Raw genomic sequence first — 20,779 nt, forward strand, 5'->3', positions numbered from 1 at the left:
CGGATACTGGTTAGTGCTTATCTTGCTGCGTTTTTCTATCAGTCCTCTCACCATCAGCCAGTGACAAGTTCTCACAAACAGACAACAGTTTCCATTAATACAGCCTCTCCTGGCTGAAAGCCCTGGGCTGATGTTTTCTGTTTCTATTATTAGTGATAATTGTGCTCACAGAGAAGTCATTGGCATGGTAATGACATCTTTCATGATAAATTAGCATTCCCCAGCTCTGCTGTACCTACACCAGGATGCTGCACCAGACTGATTCCGCCTCTCGCAACTCCACTGCGCTATTGTTCTTCAGACACGCAGCAGCTTTGTGAGACACAATGCATGTCACTCTGTGAGATAATGCTCAGCGTTCTGAGAGTGGGTAAGACAGGGATGCTCACCTCATATTAGGATTTAGCATATGAATGCTGTTAAGAAGCTAAAATGTTGCTCTAACCTTTGGCTTGTGTTATAGTACCTATACCTTTGTGATGCTCAGCGTTTAGCCCGTAGCGCACACATCTCCACTGGTACAAGTGAAAATTGAGACATGCTCAACAATAACCACTTACTGTGCCTCATTATGTGCCTTCTCCCCACACACCGAATCTACAGCCAGTCTGGCTCCATGTGGAGGGCTAGAGTGGGAGGGGCGGCTGAGAGGAGCGGAATATGTGAATATTTATCCATACAATGGCAGCGTGCCAGCATAATTACTGTACTGTCCACTGCAGGGGAGGAGTGGACATAATAATTGCTGTTGGATACTCAACATAACACCTTGTCATCACTTCCTGTTCCACTTTATTTTCATGTCTAGGATCGTATTTGCATTTTGTAATACAGTGAAGGATGAGTTAGTGCAATTAAATGAAGTCTATGCAAATTTATGTGTTTCTGTGTATAACCTATAGATGACTAATACCTTTCATATTATGGAGATATAACGATTTTTTTCTTCACTTTTTTAGGTATGCAGGTTGTTAAAGAGACGATGTGTGTAATTACTTTTGTTTAAACATGAGTAACTCCCATTGCAAATTTATTTGATAATTACTCACTCTGGCTGCTGATTGCAGTCATGCTCTACCCACCGATGGAGATTAGTTGCCATAAGCTTTTGGCAGATTTTGTTTTTCCATTAAATAAACTACAGAAAACTGTGAGCGCTGCCATTCCGAGTCAAAACACCCTTCCTCAGAGCAAACTGCGGCTCAGAGGAAAAGCGGGTGCCAGTCATCACTGCTTATAGGCTGGAAAGTGCTTTGACATACTAGTGAAGCATCCATGTAGATCTGTTGTATCGGGATCATGTTCTCGGTGGTGAGTGTTTTAGAGTAGGCACTTGGACAAAAATAAATCTTTCAACGAGCTCCAGTGAATAGTTTGGAATACTAATTACAGTAGTAATGTATGAAACAAGGTTGGAACAAGGTTGGAACAAAGTGCTTTAGCCCTTCAATACTCAGTTTTAGCTTTCAAATCTAAGTGGTCATTGTTTGAAATGTGCATATTAATCCCAATTCTCAATAAACGCACTAACGTCTGTGTGTAGCAGATGATTTTTAATCTTTACCCCCCTCCCTCTAATCCCTCTTCGCCTTTTCTTCCTCCCCTCTGTCCTTGCTTTCACCTGCAGTTTACAACAACACCTGGCTCCTGCCTCACCAGCTTGCCTGTTGAATTTTTCATTATGTACTCATTTTGGTTTGATTCTACAGGCAAACCTGACGGAGGGGGGAAAAAAAAAAAAGGAACTGCCTTGAGATAGTATATGAGCCAAAAATGAACCATTTTAATTAAAACTGCAGAATCAGTTTTTGCGAGTATACATGAACACAAATCACAGCATCTCTGGTGAGGACAGCATAGCAAGCAGCCCTTGCTGCTGCCAGACTCTCTATGCTGCAACAACGCTCAGAGAAGTGGAATATCTCATCCCTCTTTGCATTTTATCATGAACGACATGATTTTTGGCTCTTCTCTTTCTGTAAACCGTAGTTTTTTCTCTTAACTCAAAATCACATGGAAGTGATGTCGCGATCATTCACCACATACGCTAACGAAGACACATTTTTGGGGCTTACAACACTTTGACCCTAGAAAAGCTGATGAAAGCTTGATTGATCTTAAGTTCAGACAGCAAAAGCGGCCTTGCGTCCGCAAAAAAAGGAGAAAGACCTTTGAAAGGGGGGATAGAAAGACAGAAATCTGTCCAAACAGTCTGAAAGGGGCTTGTTTTCTTTATGTGCGTGAGTGAACAGGAAAAGGCAATTAACTGGCCAAGTGGTGAAAGACCGGAGTGATGGATGGGTGTGGTGTAAAGAGACAACCACACAAGAGTAACAAACATGCACACTCATTTTTCTTTCTTCTCCTTCTTATGTAAATACACGTTTAGTGAACCTTTTATATTATTACACTTTTATGGAAACATCTAAGATGCCAGTGTGAAGCTACGCGCTGTTGCTGATAAATGATTTAACTGCATTGGGTAGTGACACATCTGTTGGTGAGGTCATTAATGGTTGCAAGGTGGTTTGGCAAATAGTCCCGAGTGATCACATCTGAGTGTATCTGTGTTTAACCTGATGGTCGAGAAGATCCATGACCTTTTTATTTCTGACAGACACTGACGTCTCTGTCTGTTGATGTCAGGAGAAGCCGTAGGTTACACTGAGGTGTCACAGTAACTGAAACAAAATGATATGTCACCTCCAACCTTATCAAGATATTCAAGAAAAGGCCACAGCTGATTTAGTGAAATGTCTGTACACTCGTTCAAACAGCAGCGTCACCGTGTCACAGTGATGTCGCAGACAGGTGGTGTTATAACATGTTTAAAGTGTCACAGAGGGTAAAGCCTGTTTGCATTTTCTGTCAGCAGTTCACTGACGGTTAAAAGGGAGGAAAGTACTAAATCACACAGAACAGACAGACTTTCATCAGTCTTTAGGCTCCTCTTAAACAGATCCTTGATACGAGGTGATTTAGATGCACATTTAAGGAAGGACTAATGCAAAAAACTGCTTCCCTTTTCCAAACAACGTAATCTGTGTCATTTAAAAATAGGAAGTTTGCTCATTGTGATATGTTGTTCATGTTGTGCATCAGCAGTTGTGTTGTCAACTACTAATCTTTCTCACAAGAATGTAATCAACTTGCTAAATTAGATGAAATGATGTTGGCATAGGATTGTAGTTTTTTAATTTTTTTTATTTTTGACTTGAAGTTGTCAAGTTTAGAAAATATAAAATAAGAGGTGAGACCATAGACCGTACATGAAAGATGGACGGAGCCTTTGGCGGTTAAAAGTGAAGCCTATGTGGAAGTGCATACAACTGCAGTTCCCCCTTCATCCACTAGGGGCTGACTGCAAAACAGAGCAAATCCCCATAGACTCCCATGTTAAAAAGACCAACTTCACGGCAGAAATAAACATGTTTACAGCCTGGTTCAAAAATTAATTCTCGGTTTAATAGGTCAGGTTTACCTTCATGACAACTGTGGGGGGAGTGAATTTTTTTCTAACTCACCCGTTTAAAAGTAATTTAATCTTGAAGTTCGGCATATTTAGGGGCGTGTCCTTTTGATTGACAGGTACCCAACCTCACGCTTCAAGTCAGAAGAATGTCGAACAACCGCGATTTTTAGCCGGTTAACAACATGACTTAGTGTTAGCCCGCTTACCTCAATTAGCTGGTTAGCTCCGGTTATCTCGGGGTTAGCTCGGGGTTAGCTTTTAGCCACAGAAAGCTTGGATTTCGCTCGATGTCAATCATCCACCATGACGCTCACAGCCACCCTCTCAGCTCCACCTCTTTGCCCATATTTGTATTTTCCGGGCGAGACGACGTGCATGCCTCTACCGACATGGCGATGGTGGGAACCGACCACCAAGCTTCAATTCAGCTCTTCAGAAACCTATGGGTGTTGTCACGGAGGCTACGTCCATCTCTTTGTATACAGTCTATAGGTAAGTAAGGGACAAAGAAGGGTCACATATTCTGAAAGATGACAACTAAATCTGTTTTGCTGCTGTGTCCGTCGCAAAAGCTTAGACTCAAATAAAGGGAAGAGTATGAATGTAGCTTCATTTAGACAAAAACCAAATTTCACATTAGAGATCCTGCACATGCAGCAGAGCTATTTCATCATTATTTGATGGAATCCTATTGTGCTCCAATAAAATCCCCAAAGAGTGACAGAAAACTAAAGCAGCCAGCGTTTATAGTCACATCCAGAGCGGATGAATGAACTCATAACTGCAGTGATGTGTGCTTTTTGTCCGAGGCAGCATAACCAGGTGGGTAATGACAGTCTTTCTTGTGTTTCTGGAGATACCATTGCCTTGTTTGGGCAAAGTCTTATTGCAGGTTTGTTTAATCTTGTCAAGTCAGCAGACATGGCAAACATCTGTTTGATGTGATTTGTTGAACCATCCCATTTTGTGTTCAACCAAAGGCGTTCCCACAGTTAAATAACATGCTAGTGTGACATCCTGAGTCATTGTTCTCTCAGCCTCCAAGCAGGCAGTGGTTAAATTTAATGGTCTGTATCCTAGATCTGCTGTGGCACTAAAAAGCTCTACTTGATATCTAATCAGTGTTTCAGGCCTTCCAGCTTTCGGCTAATTCAGGGAATCTGAGAGTCAGCGGTGTTTGGGGAGCAGGTCAGAGAAGTGGTGGTGATAGGGAGAGTTGAGAAGGAGCAGGGGGCTGAGGGGGATTATAGCTCTGGATGTGTTGCTTTTATCCTGGGAATGTAATCTGCCTTAATGCCCTGTGCTCACCCGGGGCAAGGCCAGCAGCTGTGCTCGTTTTTCTCCGACTTGGCTGTCAGAGTGAGCCGAGCTACCTGTGGGAAAGCAGGCCTGCTGCAAGCTCTGGTTCTCACCCTGGGACCTGAACTGCTGGGTTCCTGCGGTTTATTGGGGGCCAGTCTGTTTGAGACTTACGGAGGCGGTTTGGGTCAACACCATGTCAGGCCAAGTAAACGGAGATAGCTCTATCACATTGAGCAGAGAAAGGACAGTTAAGAGTTGAAAGATTTCAGCAGCCACTGTGTGGTCCTGATTTTACAAGAAATGCCGTCAGTGGGAAGTACTTAAGAATTGTGATGTGTAAACAGGACTGCTGCTGGTGAGAGGACAGATATAAAGCAGCGTGGTGTTGCACACTGACTCATTTTGAGAAATGTTTTCATGCCTCTAACACAGTAAAATAGAATCCTTCAAAAGGGAGAGGAAGGAAGTGAGGGGTGACTAAGCAATTAAATCTTAAAGCATGGAGATTACTTGGCTTATCTTTCCATATAATTAACACTTGCAATAAACAAACACTGGAATGTATTATATCGAATGCCCTCATGCTTCTTTAGGACTGATGCTTTGCAAATCGCTCCATAACTGATATTATAAAATAAATCAGACGCAACCATATGCCACATTTCAGATATAAGCTAAGTTGTTGGCTCAGAACTTTTCATTTTATTCTTTTAAGTAGGGATACATTCATTCATTCATTTTCTGGACCGCTTAATCCAATTCAGGGTCGCGGGGAAGCTGGAGCCTATCCCAGCTGGCTTTGGGCGACAGGCAGGGTACACCCTGGACAGCTCGCCAGTCCATGGCAGGGCCACACAGAGACAAACAACCACTCATGCTCACACTCACTCTTATGGGCAATTTAGAGTAACCAATTAACCTAACAAGTATCAAGTATGGATACATAAAATTTCAATACGTTTTTCTTTGTTTTCTTTCTTTCTTTTATTTTTTTGTCTTGTTCAGCATTTAAGCAGGCAAAATGGATTTTCTGGATGCTGTGTTTTGCTGGGCAAATTTACTTTGCCAAGGGAAGCATAGATATGATGCTCCCCTTGATATTCTGGATTTATTTTTATTTTTGTATTTATTTTGCATAATTGTTTGTATTACAAAGGTTGTACTGCTGGACTGGAGAGGACAGAAGAGGGACAGAAAGAGAATCGAAAAGAAGAGAAAACATAAAAAAAAAACACAGATCAATACATTTTTCTTTGTATCTCTACTGCAGAGGGTCATGTGGAGGTTATATTCTTCAGAAATATGTGTTGGGCTCAACTGGAGGAAAAATAGAGTTTCCTAGAGTATTTGACTTTCAATGGAGCGTGCCTAAAAGTGTTTCAGCCAGTGAGGGAGGGGCCTCATGCATTTCAAATCACTGTGACCTTCCTGTGATTCGAGCCAGCCTGCTATATCTGGCCCAGTGCTCCACATCAGAGGTGTATCAAACACCGAAAGTGGAAACAGTTGGATGGTGGTTTGCTTTGCCTGGTTAGACAGAAGGTGAGCTGACGAGACAAGGTAAATGAGGTGTGATTTGAGGAAAAAAAACCCCTGTGTGTCTTCTCCCCGGCTGTGTTTGCACACTAAGGAGACACAGGAGGGAAATCATGCACATCTTTTTCCCTGTCCCCTCATCCATAAGTAGTTACGGCTGAGCTTGTTTCCATCAGCCTCTGGGCATGGGCTGTCTGTGATGACACTCTCCATCAACCCAGAGAGATCGTCGGCTCGGTGGCTCATCTAGCTGCTGCTGCTGCGGCTGCCCTGGTTTTCATCACAGTTAGTGTGAGGGACAAAGACAAACTTCAGCCTCTAAGGGCTGTGAAGGGTTCATTCCACAAGCAGTGGTTTCTCTCTCCAGCATGCTCAGCACACCTCTTTCCATAATAAGGCCACAGCATCTGACTACATTCGTCCCCAGAGTTTAATAAAGATCAGCACTGACAGGCAGTAAACCAATACAACCACCCACAAGCCTCCAGGCAAGGGCCACAACCCCGGCCTCCTCCTCCCACGTCTCTCATCCTGTAGTTTAACACTCTTCATGGATAAACCACGGGTTGAAACCAACACCAGGTCCCACTTGAACAATGGCTGAGGAGCCTCTGCAGTAGCTCCACTCAGCGGGAATGCTTTAGATGTTTGGATTGTCACGATGGCATGCATTACATACTTCTCTGAAGTGGTGCTACTCTTCACATTTATTTGCAGCTGTCAGTAATAGATCAAATAGATGATAAAAGAAACAATATGGCTCCAGAGCTGGAAGCACTCATGCATCATACGTTTCATGTCTTCCACTTTATGCTTACGCATAAGCTCTCAGCCTGATAGCACGAACATACGTGTAAAGTGTTTAAGTTTACAGCCGCACCACGACTCTTCAGTCGGCTTTACTGTGTTCACTTATTTTTACAACCAGACCTGCATTTTCTAACTGTTCTGTGAAATATGTACCACTCTTGCTGCCCCTTCTCTCTCCACATCTCCTCCACCATGGCCTTCATTTTGATCACATCATTCTCACCAGTATCATCATCCTCATTATCAGCACCATCATCCTCATATGCCTCCTGGCCCTGACCCTTTATTCACTCTACTGGGTGTAAAGCTTACAGACAGCTTTACAGGAGAAGCCTGCTCTCTAACCTCTAGAAGCCAAACTGAATAGCAGATGGGCTTCGCTTTGTGTGTCATTTTATTAGCCCCCTAAATCAACGCCTAACAATGCATGAAGAGGGAGAGGGGCATTGATTTCTTCCATCTACCAGTGCCCCGAGTGGGTAAGGAGTAGTTGGAAGGTAAAGGGTGAAGGGGTGGAGTAGACTGGTTATGACTTTTCTTCAATTTCCTGCAAAGGAAGTGCATGCATGAAGCGAGGCCAGACTGTGGAAATAGCAGGCAGCGCTGTGTTTTTTTCTTCAGCTCAGTCTCACATTTCACTCCAATTGGTCACAGACTGTTTCATCTTCTTTCACTGGAACTGCGCTGGTTTGTGCATACGTACCCTGCCTGAGTGTAACTGAGGCTTCACAGATCCAGGATCATTTTGCAAAAGTTCTATCAGGATTATATCATGTTTATCCTCTACGCTTTTTAAAATATAAGTCCCCCGTTGCGACATACATCACTTTAGCCGCTATTCCCTGTCCAGTCACATCGAGTAAAACTTAGCTGGAGTTTAAGAGTAAGAAAAATGCATTGCTGATATGTCGATTATTTCTTGTAAGGCTGCAGTAAAGTTGCGTGATCGCTCTGTTAATGTTGTGGGTGTTAGCAAAGAAAGGTAATCAGAAAGTCTCCGTATTGAGCTGCTTTCAAAGGGAGTTGATTTAAGGCCCCTTTGCCTGCCTCTTTGGTCTCTCCGCCTGTCAGGTTAGCTGTGTTAAGTGGAACTGCATTTCAGCAGTGGATTGTTGTTTTTCCTGCTGCTTCACTCCTCCTGATCACCTCAGAGGTTCTGCAGAGCAAAGGTCTCATAAACATTTATGTGAGAGCTGTGAGCTCCTGTCTTTGGCCACAACTCCACCGGGCAGACGCCGATAGTGCCCCTTTATGCCTCTTAAGAGACTGTCTTATCTATGTGTGTGTGTGTGTGTGTGTGTGTTTGTTTCCCTAAAACAGGCAAAAAGTTATGTTCCTCCTTCACTTATGATTTGAAGAGTTCAATGACAGCTATGTGCGTCTCCAGCTTCTTGGATAAGTTTGTTATTTTCCCATTTGGTGGTTTATCATATGTTTTCACACCGGGACACTTATCATATGCAAATTTTATAGCTTTAGGCTTTGGAGTCCCCTCAGCTGTCATTTTCTTTTCTTGCCCTTTCCAAGCAGAGATGGACACCCTAGGGTGTGTTTTTGGAGATTTAGTGAAAGGACGAAACTCATCTCTAAAAGCAGTGTGGGCTAATACATATTCACTGCCCTCATCTGTCTGAAACTTCACAACATGAATACAAATAAATTTCTATTTTCATCTTTTCTCTATTCGCTCTCAGATTTTCAGCAGATACTAGGAAATGAGCACATGCCTTAGTTATTGGCAGTCTTAAGCTGCATGCTGGCAAAGCATCTCAATCTAAACAAACAACTAAGAGGAAATGGTTCAAACAGTGAATGATGGTCCCAGAGGGCGGTCAAGGACCACACTGCTTGCAGACCACTGGCATACAGGAATTCCTTGCAGCAGGGCAGATTGGAGATATGCTTAAAACAATTGGTTTTCATGCATAAAATGTAAGTTTTCTGACTTTAAATCAGCTTTTTTTCTCTGCAGGACCCTGGATATGCAAGCTTCCTGTTGGAGCAGCTTCAAACACCTGGGAATCATGAACCTGGCTGTTGCCAGGTGTGCTCCACACCTCTCCACCAGCTGAGGCAGGAGGCCTTGCAGAGGCTCCAAACAACTGCCATTACCGTCACCTCAGACATGGCTGCCTTGCCCGCCACATCCTTTTTACCTCAACCTTCTAGATTCACTGTGTCGTCCTCTGGCATCCACTCCAAGCAGTTGTCAAAAAGCCAGCCCACGACCCGCTCTGCTCTGTCTCTTGGGGAGCGGCACAGAGTACCAGACTGGTCCCAGAGCCCCGCTACCTCCTCAGTGCCCAATACCAGTGTACAGGTGACAGTTGCAGGAGGACAACTCACTGGATCCCTCAGTACCGTCACTATCCAGGCACAACAGTACCTTGAGGGCATGTGGAGCATCTCCAGAGTCAACAACTTTCTCCCTCAGCCTAAACATGTACGTGCCTGTTTATTTTTTATTCATTTTAGGGAATAAAAGTAGTCTAAGTTGTCTATGTATGTAATATAATCAGTCTATTGTTAATATTAAGTGATAATTTTATATGTATATCATATGCAGGGAATGAAATGCAGCAGAGATTAGAAAATTAATCATAAATGATAAATGTATAACACACATTATAAATGACTTAAGACAATAATGAAAATTTTATATTAAAATGCTTTTTCCCCCTCCCTGTTCTTCAGCAACACTAGATTGTATTCATTAGATGAAGTCAAAACAAATCTTCAATTTCCTTTGTAGAGAGAATTTGTGACTCGCATCTCTGCAGGAGAGCTGCTCTCTCATTCCTCAGTCGTCAAGAAACCTGACTGATCTGAGGTCAAATGTCATCTAAACAGTAATCTGCTGACCTCCTCCTCAAGGACATTTCAGATGATCACCACTGTAACTCCTAACTCATGCTGGCTGAAGCTTTAGTCTGTATTGTTTAATATGTGAGGCAGCAGTAATGTTTTTTTTTCCCCTTTATGTCATAGGAGCTGTTGCACATGGTTTATTTGTGTGATAGATAGTTTTACTGTGGAAAAAAAAACATGTTTAGTCAGTGATGACAAGTGTCTCAGAGCCAATTAATGGTTACTGATATGAAGGTGTTTGGGTTCACTGATGGGGTTCTTCCTGTAATGAGAGGGACATCTGGCCCACATGTGACAAACCTCTGTGACATTCAACAGTCTACAAACCAGAAAATGTGCAAACAACATCTAGCACATTTGTTGTGCTAGATGTTCTTGCATTCAATATTTATCAGATTAGTGCGCTGCAAATCTAGCAATTTCTCTTTCAATGCTTTGATAACTTGAGTGTGCTGCAAGTCTTTTCAGGGTTATTCCCTCTTTCTGCTTGAAAAACAGAAGACAGATTTTCGCTCCTCCTTTAATGTCAACAACTGCCTGTAGAGATGGTTTATGGGAGGCCATCAAAAGCTTTTAACTGCGTGTTCGCATTCTCGTTCAAATCAAACGGCTTGGCACAGAAGGGAGTGGCTGACTTGTGTTCTCCATCTATGTGTCTAAAAGCAATTAGTGGCTCTTGGAGCTGGGATCAGTTGTTTAAAGCCTGAAGCTGAGACTGGGCTCTTCCTCAGATAGGGAGAAATGTCCCTTCAGGACATGAAGTCACAAACATTGCAGAAATAGTGTTGTTTTCTCCAGCTAGTTTCTTTCATTAAAACCAGACCCTTCAGAATGAGAAAAACCCACACAAGCACAGAGCTGAGAGGCACAAGCTTTAATTCACGATTCCCTCGTGGATTCTGGGTTAGAAGAGTGTGCAGTCCTGTTCAGACAAAAACGCGATGTGTGTGTTAGGCTTGAATTCTTCAGTGTCACCCAGGAAGTTGAGGGTGCTCCTTCACACATCCTATTAAAGAGCACCTTGACTCTCCCATTTGGGTGAAAGCTCTGCTTTACATCTGGAGTTATGTTTGAGGCATCTTCAATGTAGTCTTGTTCCACTTTTGATAATTGGTTGACACTCGTTCAAATTGAGGGTGGTGAGACATGTCGTCTCCCAGTAAAAAGGTTCCTGTTTTGAATCAGCTGCTACTTTTCTCTGCAGAGTTTCCATGTTCTGTCTGTGTCTGTTTATGTGCTCAGGATTGCTCCCTCATTTCAAGTTAGGTTCACTGTAAATTCTTTTTTTTTTTGTCTTGTCCAGCATTTAAGCAAGCAGAATGATTTTCTGGATGCTGCAAATTTACTTTGCCAAGGGAAGCATTATAGATCTAATGCTCCCCTTGATATTCTGGATTCTTATTTTATTTTTCTATTTATTTTGCATAATTTTTTCTATTAAAAAGTTTGTATTGCTGGACGGGACCGGAGAGGATAGAAGAGGAACAGAAAGAGAAACGAAAAGAAGAAAAAAACTGAAAAACACCTCATAGAGAGAAAAAGAGAGAGAGAAAAAGAAAGGGTTCACAGTAAATTCTTGCTGTAACGGGCAATAGGTGCAAACCTGCTTGATTGTCTCTTTGCATTCACGTTATGATGGAGTGATGAGCTGTCCAGGGTGTATAGTCACTAATATCAGCTGGAATTATCTCCAGCCCACATCGTCAGGATGGGCAGGATTAATCGAGAAAGGATGCATCAAAAAAGCGCACAGCTATAAATTAGGCAAAAAATGTACTTTAACGTGTCTTTGCTCAAGCCGTGCATTTATATCATTCATTCATTCATTCATTCATTTTCCAAACCGCTTATTCCAATTCAGGGTTGCGGGGAAGCTGGAGCCTATCCCAGCTGGCTTTGGGCGACAGGCAGGGTACACCCTGGACAGCTCGCCAGTCCATCGCAGGTGCATTTATATTTTACATGGATAATCCAATACAAGTTGGCTGCCCTGATTTGGACAAACATCAAGTCTAGATTTTACTTTGGGATAAGTAAATGTCCTGGGTTGGACTTTTTACAAATGAAAATATTTCCACCTGGATATGAACTGAAATTAAAGCTCTCTACGTATGCTCTAATTAGCCTAGACACATGCTCGTGCCAGACCTGAACAGAACAGACCTGCTTCAGAGCTTCATGCAGAAGCTGAATTTGACATGCTCCAACTGTTTATTTAAGTCATTCATGATAATTTAGGAAATCATAGTACAAGTGATGCTAAAATGCTTTTCAAAACAAGAAAATGCACAAAAGCAAAGCTGAAGCTTGGTCCTTGTACATCTTCAACCACATGCACATTTATTGACAAATACAAAGTGTACTTGACTTTTGCGAGCTTCCGTTACTGGCCTGCTGGTGGCCCGCTTGCATAGTGGGCTCCACTGCCACCAATTTGCAGCCCAGCAGATGAGCTTGGCTGCTGCTGTCTTGGTGCAGCTGGACAACAATGGCAAAGTGCCACAAACAACTATCATAAGAAAACCAAACAATAAAGGAGGAAAAGGAAAGGGGAATTCCCATTTTCATAAAATTAGGAAGCACTTATTTTGGTGTATTTACTTAAAGATACTTAAAATCTACTATATCCTTCTGACTACCAGGGAAAAAAATGTGTAACTACAAATGTCCACTATGGAGGACATTGCTTAAACTTTTAAATATTGTGGTAAAATATAGTTATATTTATCTAAGAAACAATTTAATGTGTTTATAAGATATTCAATGAAAATATAACTTCAAAATTTCAAGTAAAAATCAGCACAAAGAAAAGTATTATGCACTTTTGCTCTTCCCATAAAACATGCTTGTTGCAATGGATGCCATTTTTCTTGAAGAGAGAAAGATTCACAAAGTCCCACCCCCACAAATGAGGTACCATTTAAAAGCACTAGATGTCCTCTTTAAAGACCAAAATGTTTTACTTCAATAGCATTCATGGAGATGAAAATATTTAGGTTTACAAAGGTCCTCCACAGAGGACAAATTGAACTACTAGTAGTCAGGTGGATATGGAGACCTAAACATGAACAAGCTGCATTCTTTTCTTCCATAAAGGTATTCAGTATTGTTAGTAATCAGTTCTCACCTCAGCTGGTTTTTGTTGGTTACAGAGGCCAGTCAGGCACGACAGCCAGATTAACACAAGGCCTATTTCACCTCAGCAGTAATCGTCTGTTGACTGCTGGGATCACAGGTCACAGGGGAGTCGCTCTTGTAGTCTGGGAGAAGATGGTCTGCTGATAGAATTCTGGCCTACCCTGCTCACTTCAGACATTACAGGAAGCACTCTCTCAGCCTTTTTCACTCTTTCAATTCTTCAGTTTTTTCATTATGTTCAAATCCCTTTTGCTTCATCTCGTTCCCTCCTTCTTTTTTGTCTTTTCTTTCCAGTGGAAAACCAAGGCAAAGAGATCAGGAGGGCAGGGGAGGTTAGAGGGTGGAAGGCCAGCTCATTACTGACTTTTGGTGCAAACGGCCGAGCACACATGGCTCCACTGACACAGCCTAATTACCTGACCGGGGGATAGATTGTACTTTTCAGCCAGTACCAGAGCCACTCCAGGTCCAAGGATACAGAGAGCAGCTTGGATGTGCAGCTTAATTCCCCAGATTTTATACCAGGGGGAATGCTCTTTGATAGCCACTGTGATGAGCTCAAATGTGTGCACCTACATGTGTGTGTTCAGTCTATATTTTATCCTTTTTGGATCAAGTCCACACCCTTTTGGAGCGCCACCTGTGGCCAGTTGTGTGTGAGCGACCCTTTAAATTCACTGCCACTTGATTTCAAAACAGACACTCCACCGAGTCAATCAGCAGCAGATGTGCCGAGCTCCACACGCCAGCTTCCTGTACGGCTGTGTGTGAAGTGCTCTAGTATTTCGTGCCAACATGGAATGGGTCTACTTTCCTGGTATGCGCTGAGTTCCTAACCTGTCACCGACACCAGCATGGTGTGAGGCTTTCCGCTCTGGCGGCTGTGTGAGGATCTGTATTTGGCTCATTGCAGTTTGCTGCTAGATTTCACATTGTGTGCTTTTCAAGTCATATCTCCACACACACCGCGGCTTTATATCTCCTTTAGCCTCCATGATAAAGTCCCAAGAGAACAAAGCCAGACCATTTAAACAAGACTGTGATTCCTTACACTAACAAGCTCCAAAAGTGGAAATGGGAATTCATGGAGACTATGGACCGCCAGGCCACTGTTTGACAGCTGCTCAGTGAAGCTCTACAGGGAAAAGATATTGTAACCATGATTTCATGTAGCCACACAGTGTGCTGCATTGTAAAGCAAACAGTTGCAACACGCCACATAGCAAGAGCTGAGCCTCTTGTGTAGTTGTTAGAATGTAAGTATATCCTCACAATCTGATGCGGAGCATTCACCTGTCAGGTTTGGCATATAAATGGTGCAGCTGTCAGTCTGCGCTGACAAATGGCAGTTTGTGGGAGGCCACACACTTAATAAAAAGATGGGAGAGGATGTTATTTTTGTTGCCAAACATGAATGCAGTGCAAACACCGAGGTGGTAGATATGCACAGGGCCTGAGCTATGTTTATAATACATGTCCTGTCAAAAGGCACTGAAGCTGCTGCATTATGTTGTGCTCAAGTCAAGGTCAATGCTGATTACGCAATGCTCAAGTGTCAGTGTTATAAATGCTTTCAGGACAACTTTAGCCTTTATTTATTTCATTTGTGATGCTAAAAATGTACAGAACCAGTTTTTGTCAGCGGCTATTGATCATCGACCTGCAGGATAAACAAGTGGCTCCAGTGGGGGATTAACCCTTTGTGTGTGTGGTGACTCCAGCTGAGGTGCAGTCCCAGAACCAGCTTTTGGCTGGTATAATTAGCTCTGCACTTATTGTGTGTTTAACCAGCCAAACCCTAAAGGAGTCAGTACTACAACTGATTTCTGTTTCAATCTGTATTTGGGATTTGCATTTGTTGGGTGCATTTCTTTATTATTTAACCTCATCATATCATAATTTATACAAACTTTTTTTATATGTGGTGAAAAAAAAGGACCAGAATCCAACAATGAATGTTGATCTTATGGTATACAAAGCAACCTTTTGTTTCCATTTTCTTCTCCACAATGATAAAAACAGTGAAACTGACTAAGTGCACAAGAAATATCATTATGATAATGAAAAAAAAGGCAATTGCCAGTGATCTTTTCGTCCTAAATTTTGCAATCATAGCTGGATACCTGTAGAGATGCTTGGAGCATCATGCTTGTGGCACTAAAAAAAAGAAAAAAAAAATCTAAACTTATTAAGTCTGGGAAGGTTGCTTCCTATTTTGGGAGAAACAACATGCAACAGATCTGACAGGAGTTGATGCAGCAGTGGTGCTGATGGCCCACCTCATACTCTGCATACTGAGCAGGGTTCTGTGTGAATACTTCTAATTTCTTTGTATGTTGTTATACAATTACAATAAAAGTATTCTATTCTCTTCTTTTGGGAGAAAGCCAAAAATAAAACCCTATAAAGCCAGGACTTTGACAGAAAAACAGCAGTATTTTTGTGGTAATATTTTTAGTCAGTGGAAACCAAAGCAAAGCTCGACTAGAATGGATCTGTCTGTGTATTGGCATTGAAATAGCACCTACAAGTAAATCAGTACTCGACCTACAGCAACACATGGTAAAGGTTTTAAGCTTTGAGTATTTAGTTGGTTTGTTAACTCTTACAGTGCTGGAATTTCTGTGCATTATCTTCAAATTTTCAAGTTATTCCAGACAAAACTAATTACAGACTGTCAGCATAGTTCTTTCTCATTGTGCCACTGTCACAGTATCAGGGTTGATGGATGAGAGCTGTGATGTGGATGTTTGGAATAAGTAATGATATTTCCATTCACAAAAACTTTAAAATCAGAAATGTAGAAACAAACAAACAAAACCCGAACGGAGTCCAGTTTAGGCATTGACTGCAATGATATTAGGTGAAGCTATAAAGCAGCCCAAACTGTAGCAACAATTTCAATAAGGAAAGAATGCTGTTAAAACTTGTTTACCTGCTCTAAACTGGTTTGTGGTTGTAAATATTTTAAGAGGACTTTTGTAACAAAAGTGCTGATATACATGCGCTTTACCTGATATAACCTGTATTTTTAGGGTGAGTAAATCACCTCCTTGGCATCAATAAGCAGAGCCCAAGGGCTGAAACTGATGCGACTCACCTTAGTTGCTCCCGTTCCTGTTACCAAGACAGTAGTGAGCCCATTTACAGTAAACACGACACACGTACCTTCTAAAAATTTAAACCATGCAACAAATTGCACCACTCATAGGTTATTTAGTCCCTTTGAAACTCACTCTCAGATAGTCTGACTCATCCTGCATCAGTGCCAAATTAGCCATGGAGGTATGGATATAATGGGGTGCAGAGTGAGGTAAATCGCTTGTGATTAAATTACTAATTAAATGTAGGTTATAACTTAATTACAGTATGCTACAACTAGAGCAACCTCGCGAGTGCTGCCAGAACCAATGAATGGTGCAGCATCCTTGTTGTTCTTTTGGGAGCTCTTTGCTTTGGATACTGCTGACTGCCACTAACCGCTACTGGCTGCAGCAGCTGCCCATCCATCTGTGGCAAAGGAGTGTGCAGAGGGGGGAGCAAATGGAGTGGAAGGATGTTGGGCAGGAGCTGCAAAAATTGAGGTTGGAGTCTTATCTTTGTATCCATGTGCCTACAGGCCCAAGCATTGATGGAGGATGCAGACAGGGCATTGGTGAGCGAGTCTGTTGTCACCACCACAACTAACACGACCAGTTGCAGCGGCAGCACCCTGACGCCCTGCCGACTGAGGGGTTCCATCCAAGCGGGACTCCCAGCACCTGTTACCTGTGCATCAACCTCGCCTTCTCCTTCCTCATCTGCAGCAGCCTCATTCTTCATCAGGTAAGCACCACCTCCGTACTATCAAGTCACTGGATGGCTGAGCCTGTCAAAACGTGGAGAGATTAGATTGAGCTGTTGTGGTGTGAAATGTGCTTGCATGCACACCTGCAGCCTGCAGTTTGTGTTGGTGTGGATGCAGGGAGATGAGGAAGAGATATGCACAGACTCGCCTTCAAATACCTACTGAGGGTTATGGTTTATGGTGTCAACCTCTATGTGGGGCATCTTTTGAGAAGAGATGTTGTTCTTGCTTTGCTTGACTTATAGCATGCCTCAGGATACGCATCATAGAAGTAAATGAACCTTTAATTTCAGGCACCAGTGCCCTCGAATAGATAACAGAATTACATAATTTGATACGAAAGGCAGAGTGTGTCACGAAAGGGGCTTAAGTTAAAGCTGAGTATTGTCCAGAGGTATTACATGTTCAGTTATTCTTTCTTTATTTTGTTTTGTTTTGTTCTTTGACCTAAAACGACCCATAAGAGTTCCAAGCAGCTGCATATAGCCGATGCTCCTGCTGCTGCTGCTATGGGGGTCTTTAGTTGGGTTAAACCATTTGTGTATCTGGAACTTAGGGAGGCTTTCTCCAGTGTTGTTATGGCCTCAGAGAATACTTCACCCTCTCCAGGCCGCTGAAATGTGCTGTACTGTCATTGATAGATTCCCTGGCAGGCTGGTCAGTGCATTCAGTCCTGTCTCCTCTCTCCAAAGAGTGCTACGCTGTAATGAATGCTGGTGAAAATCGAGCTGCTGAAGAATGATGCATAGGACTATTGAAGCCCTGCACCATAGGAGGTGGAGGCAAGCGGTGAGGGGACTTGTGGAGTGTGACAGGAAGCCCATGGGGGATCAGTGAGGAGCTATGCTTTTTTTTTTTTCTTTTTTTTTTTCAAGAAGCTCAAATAACATTTGTCTTGCCAATTTTTACTGGGTAAGAATCTATCAGAGAGCCTTTCTTTGACCATGCGGATGATGCAGATCTTTCACTATATATGCTTACTTCTTGCTTTCCTGTCCCAAGACATGTGCTAAAACTAGCATTTAGGGGAAGCCCACTAGGTAAGGTTAATTTTTGACATTGATTAATTGTTTTTTTTAATGTTTATTTTGGCACCAAGCTCGAAGGGAAAAGTCTAAAGAACAAGGCATCCAGTGTGAGCCAATTACAGGATAAAAAAAGAGGAGGAGAGGTTTGTTTTTCCCCCTCTAGCTGCTCTCGGTGGACCAGAGGGGGTGTAGAGAGGGTTGCACCTTTCATTCTGTCCCAAAGATAATTTGCTGCAAAGAATGCTGTGTTTGATTTGGCCTTCAAAAATACGGTAATGATGGGTAAGCCTTAAACAGCGTCACAATCTGCAGCTACAAAATCGGGTGGTGGAGATGCTTTATTTGAAACCCACCCACTTCCTGACCCTCTGCAGCTGTTCCCTACAACAGGGAAATTCATCATCATCATTATATTGTTGTTCTTCATGGATGTCATTCCTGATTGAAATGAAACGCCCAAAAAGTGAAAAAGAGCCAAATCCATCATTTGTGTTTTCTTTTTGCTGCTGTTGTGTTTCACTTGGAAAATGAGAATTAGATCAAACTAATGTCTGTCATATTCACAACTGATTAGTATTCACGTTTTGTCCTCCAAAGATTCAATTAGTGGGATGCATGTGTAAATCCGGATAGCCCAGGATGTAGGAGCAGAATAACCAAACAGCATATTTTTTACCCCAGCGGAGTGGAGAAGGCTCCTTAGACACTTGTCTGACATTCACCAACACTGTTCCACTCAGAAATGTAATTTTAATTAGAATGCAATTAGCTAGTCTGGCTTAGCTGTTGAGGGGAAAGAGGAACATTGAAGAACAAAAGACACCTGACATTTAAGTTTTCATTGGAAAAATAAGTCATCCGTACAACTTGTTAGAGAAGCATTTAATTTGTTTCATTCACAATGTCCACTCAGTTGAAAAATAAAGAACATTCACCTTATAACAGCAGATCTGAACTGATATGAACCAAACGGGGATGTGTTTTCTTAGATTAATTATTTATGCCTCTGAAATGCTCATTTCAAATGGCTTAATTATTAATTCATTCATTCATTTTCCTAGCCGCTTAGTCCAATTAAGGGTCACGGGGAAGCTGGAGCCTATCCCAGCAGTCTTTGGGCGAAAGGCAGGGTACACCTTGGACAGCTCGCCAGTCCATCGCAGGGGGCTTAATTATTCTAAAATATAATTATTTTACATTTTAAAAATAATGAATTTTTAAGGAACATTTCATTGAACAAATTTAGTACAAAAAGTAATGAAATTTGTGTTTAGTCAGTTATTTCTCCACTTTAATAAATCCAATGCTAATGTATCATAGATCATTGGACAACCTGGTATTTTAACAAGGTCTTACTAAAAGGATCATTTTTCTGTCCGAGAAGCAACACATATAAATCTGTGGATAGTGGTCCCAAAAAATGTGCCAAAATCCCCTGAAATATTCTCCTGTTAGCATTACACTTAGTTTGACATTGAAGCGCTGCCAGTCTTAGATACATGACAGGACTTTAGATACCTGATTGGCGCCTAAATGATAAACAAATATATGTGACTGAGTTTTTAGAGCTAGTGATGATCTCACATCTCCACAATCTGGGACTCAACTTCATCCCTCAGGAAGACAATGCTCTCCCAGATCAATCATCACACAGAACCTCCAGAATTTTTTAATGGAGTGGATAAAAAAGTCTGACTGCAGTCTTGACCCAGCCCTGTTGAGGAATCAACTTGTGCTGACACACCCACACTGGTTGACCTTTGAACCTTTCAGGAAAGGATGCAATCCCACAGCAAAATATGACCATGCTGGTGACCAGCAAGATGAGTAGACGGCAAACTGTTATGGCTGTGTATGAATCTTCCACATGCTGTTGAGGTCCAGTAGAAAAATAAATAATGTGTAAAATGTCTGTTGTTTTTCTTGTTACAGTGGGTGAATAAAATCATCCAAATCTACCAAGCAGCTCAAAACAGGAGTGAATACCAACATGAGAATATGGCGGCAGATTTTCTCACATGTTACTGTTGGTCAATCCTTAGAGTTATAATTTGTTATAAAGACAACTAATCAGGCTCTTTGTTTAATTCAACCAACACCAGTTAGAAATAATCAACCAAACACAAATTTCTTTACTCTTTGTGCAAGTATGTTAAATCCTAACACTATATGATTTGTTAATCATTTCAGCACATGAGGAAAAAATATAATAAAAAGAATATGAGCTGATTAAAGGTAATATATAGTAACATTCAATTAAATGAAATGATTTAATTTATAACTCAGATACCTTTGAAGCTGTATACAAAATATGAAACTCAGAGTGTGTCTAGCTACTGTGTTATTGCCTGTTGCAGAATTTAAACAGTATCTCCATCAAATATCAAAATCTTGTGACGCGTCTGCTTCCTGAAAATAAAGGAATGTCTGATCACTCCGTGATTCCGTTCCTGCTCTCACATTGCTTTTTTTTTTTTTTTTTTAACTGCTTCCTCTTCCTGGTAATTTTAGGAAACATAGTCTGAAACCAAGGCGACCTCGGGGTCAGTAATGACCAGTTGGCAATTAGACTAACTATACAGTCACAGGGAGATGGGACGAGTCAGGGGTCAAGCTCTGACTGCATAGAGTGTGTGTCTGCATATCATTATGTGTGCAAGGATATGAGAGTGTGTTACTGGGGGTTGTGGTGGGGGTAATGAATTTAGAGCCATGTGTTCAGCTGACTTGCACGTTAAGCACTGATTGCCTTGTGACGGAGCATATGATTAGTGTATT

At 41.9% G+C, this 20,779-nt stretch overlaps 1 protein-coding gene across 1 annotated transcript in view; it reads left to right on the forward strand.

The window, feature by feature from the left end:
* Nucleotides 1-20,779, forward strand: part of kif26ab (kinesin family member 26Ab) — a gene marked incomplete at its 5' end in the record, with an annotated part of 69,954 nt that overhangs the window by 18,324 nt on the left and 30,851 nt on the right. Inside the window, 2 exons of the mRNA XM_079262737.1 lie at nt 9,093-9,563; nt 16,746-16,951. Coding sequence (XP_079118863.1) covers nt 9,093-9,563; nt 16,746-16,951 — 677 coding nt within the window. The remainder of the gene's footprint in view (nt 1-9,092; nt 9,564-16,745; nt 16,952-20,779) is intronic.

This window comes from Telmatherina bonti (assembly GCF_933228915.1).
Source record: "Telmatherina bonti genome assembly, chromosome: 22".
Classification (NCBI taxonomy): domain Eukaryota; kingdom Metazoa; phylum Chordata; class Actinopteri; order Atheriniformes; family Telmatherinidae; genus Telmatherina; species Telmatherina bonti.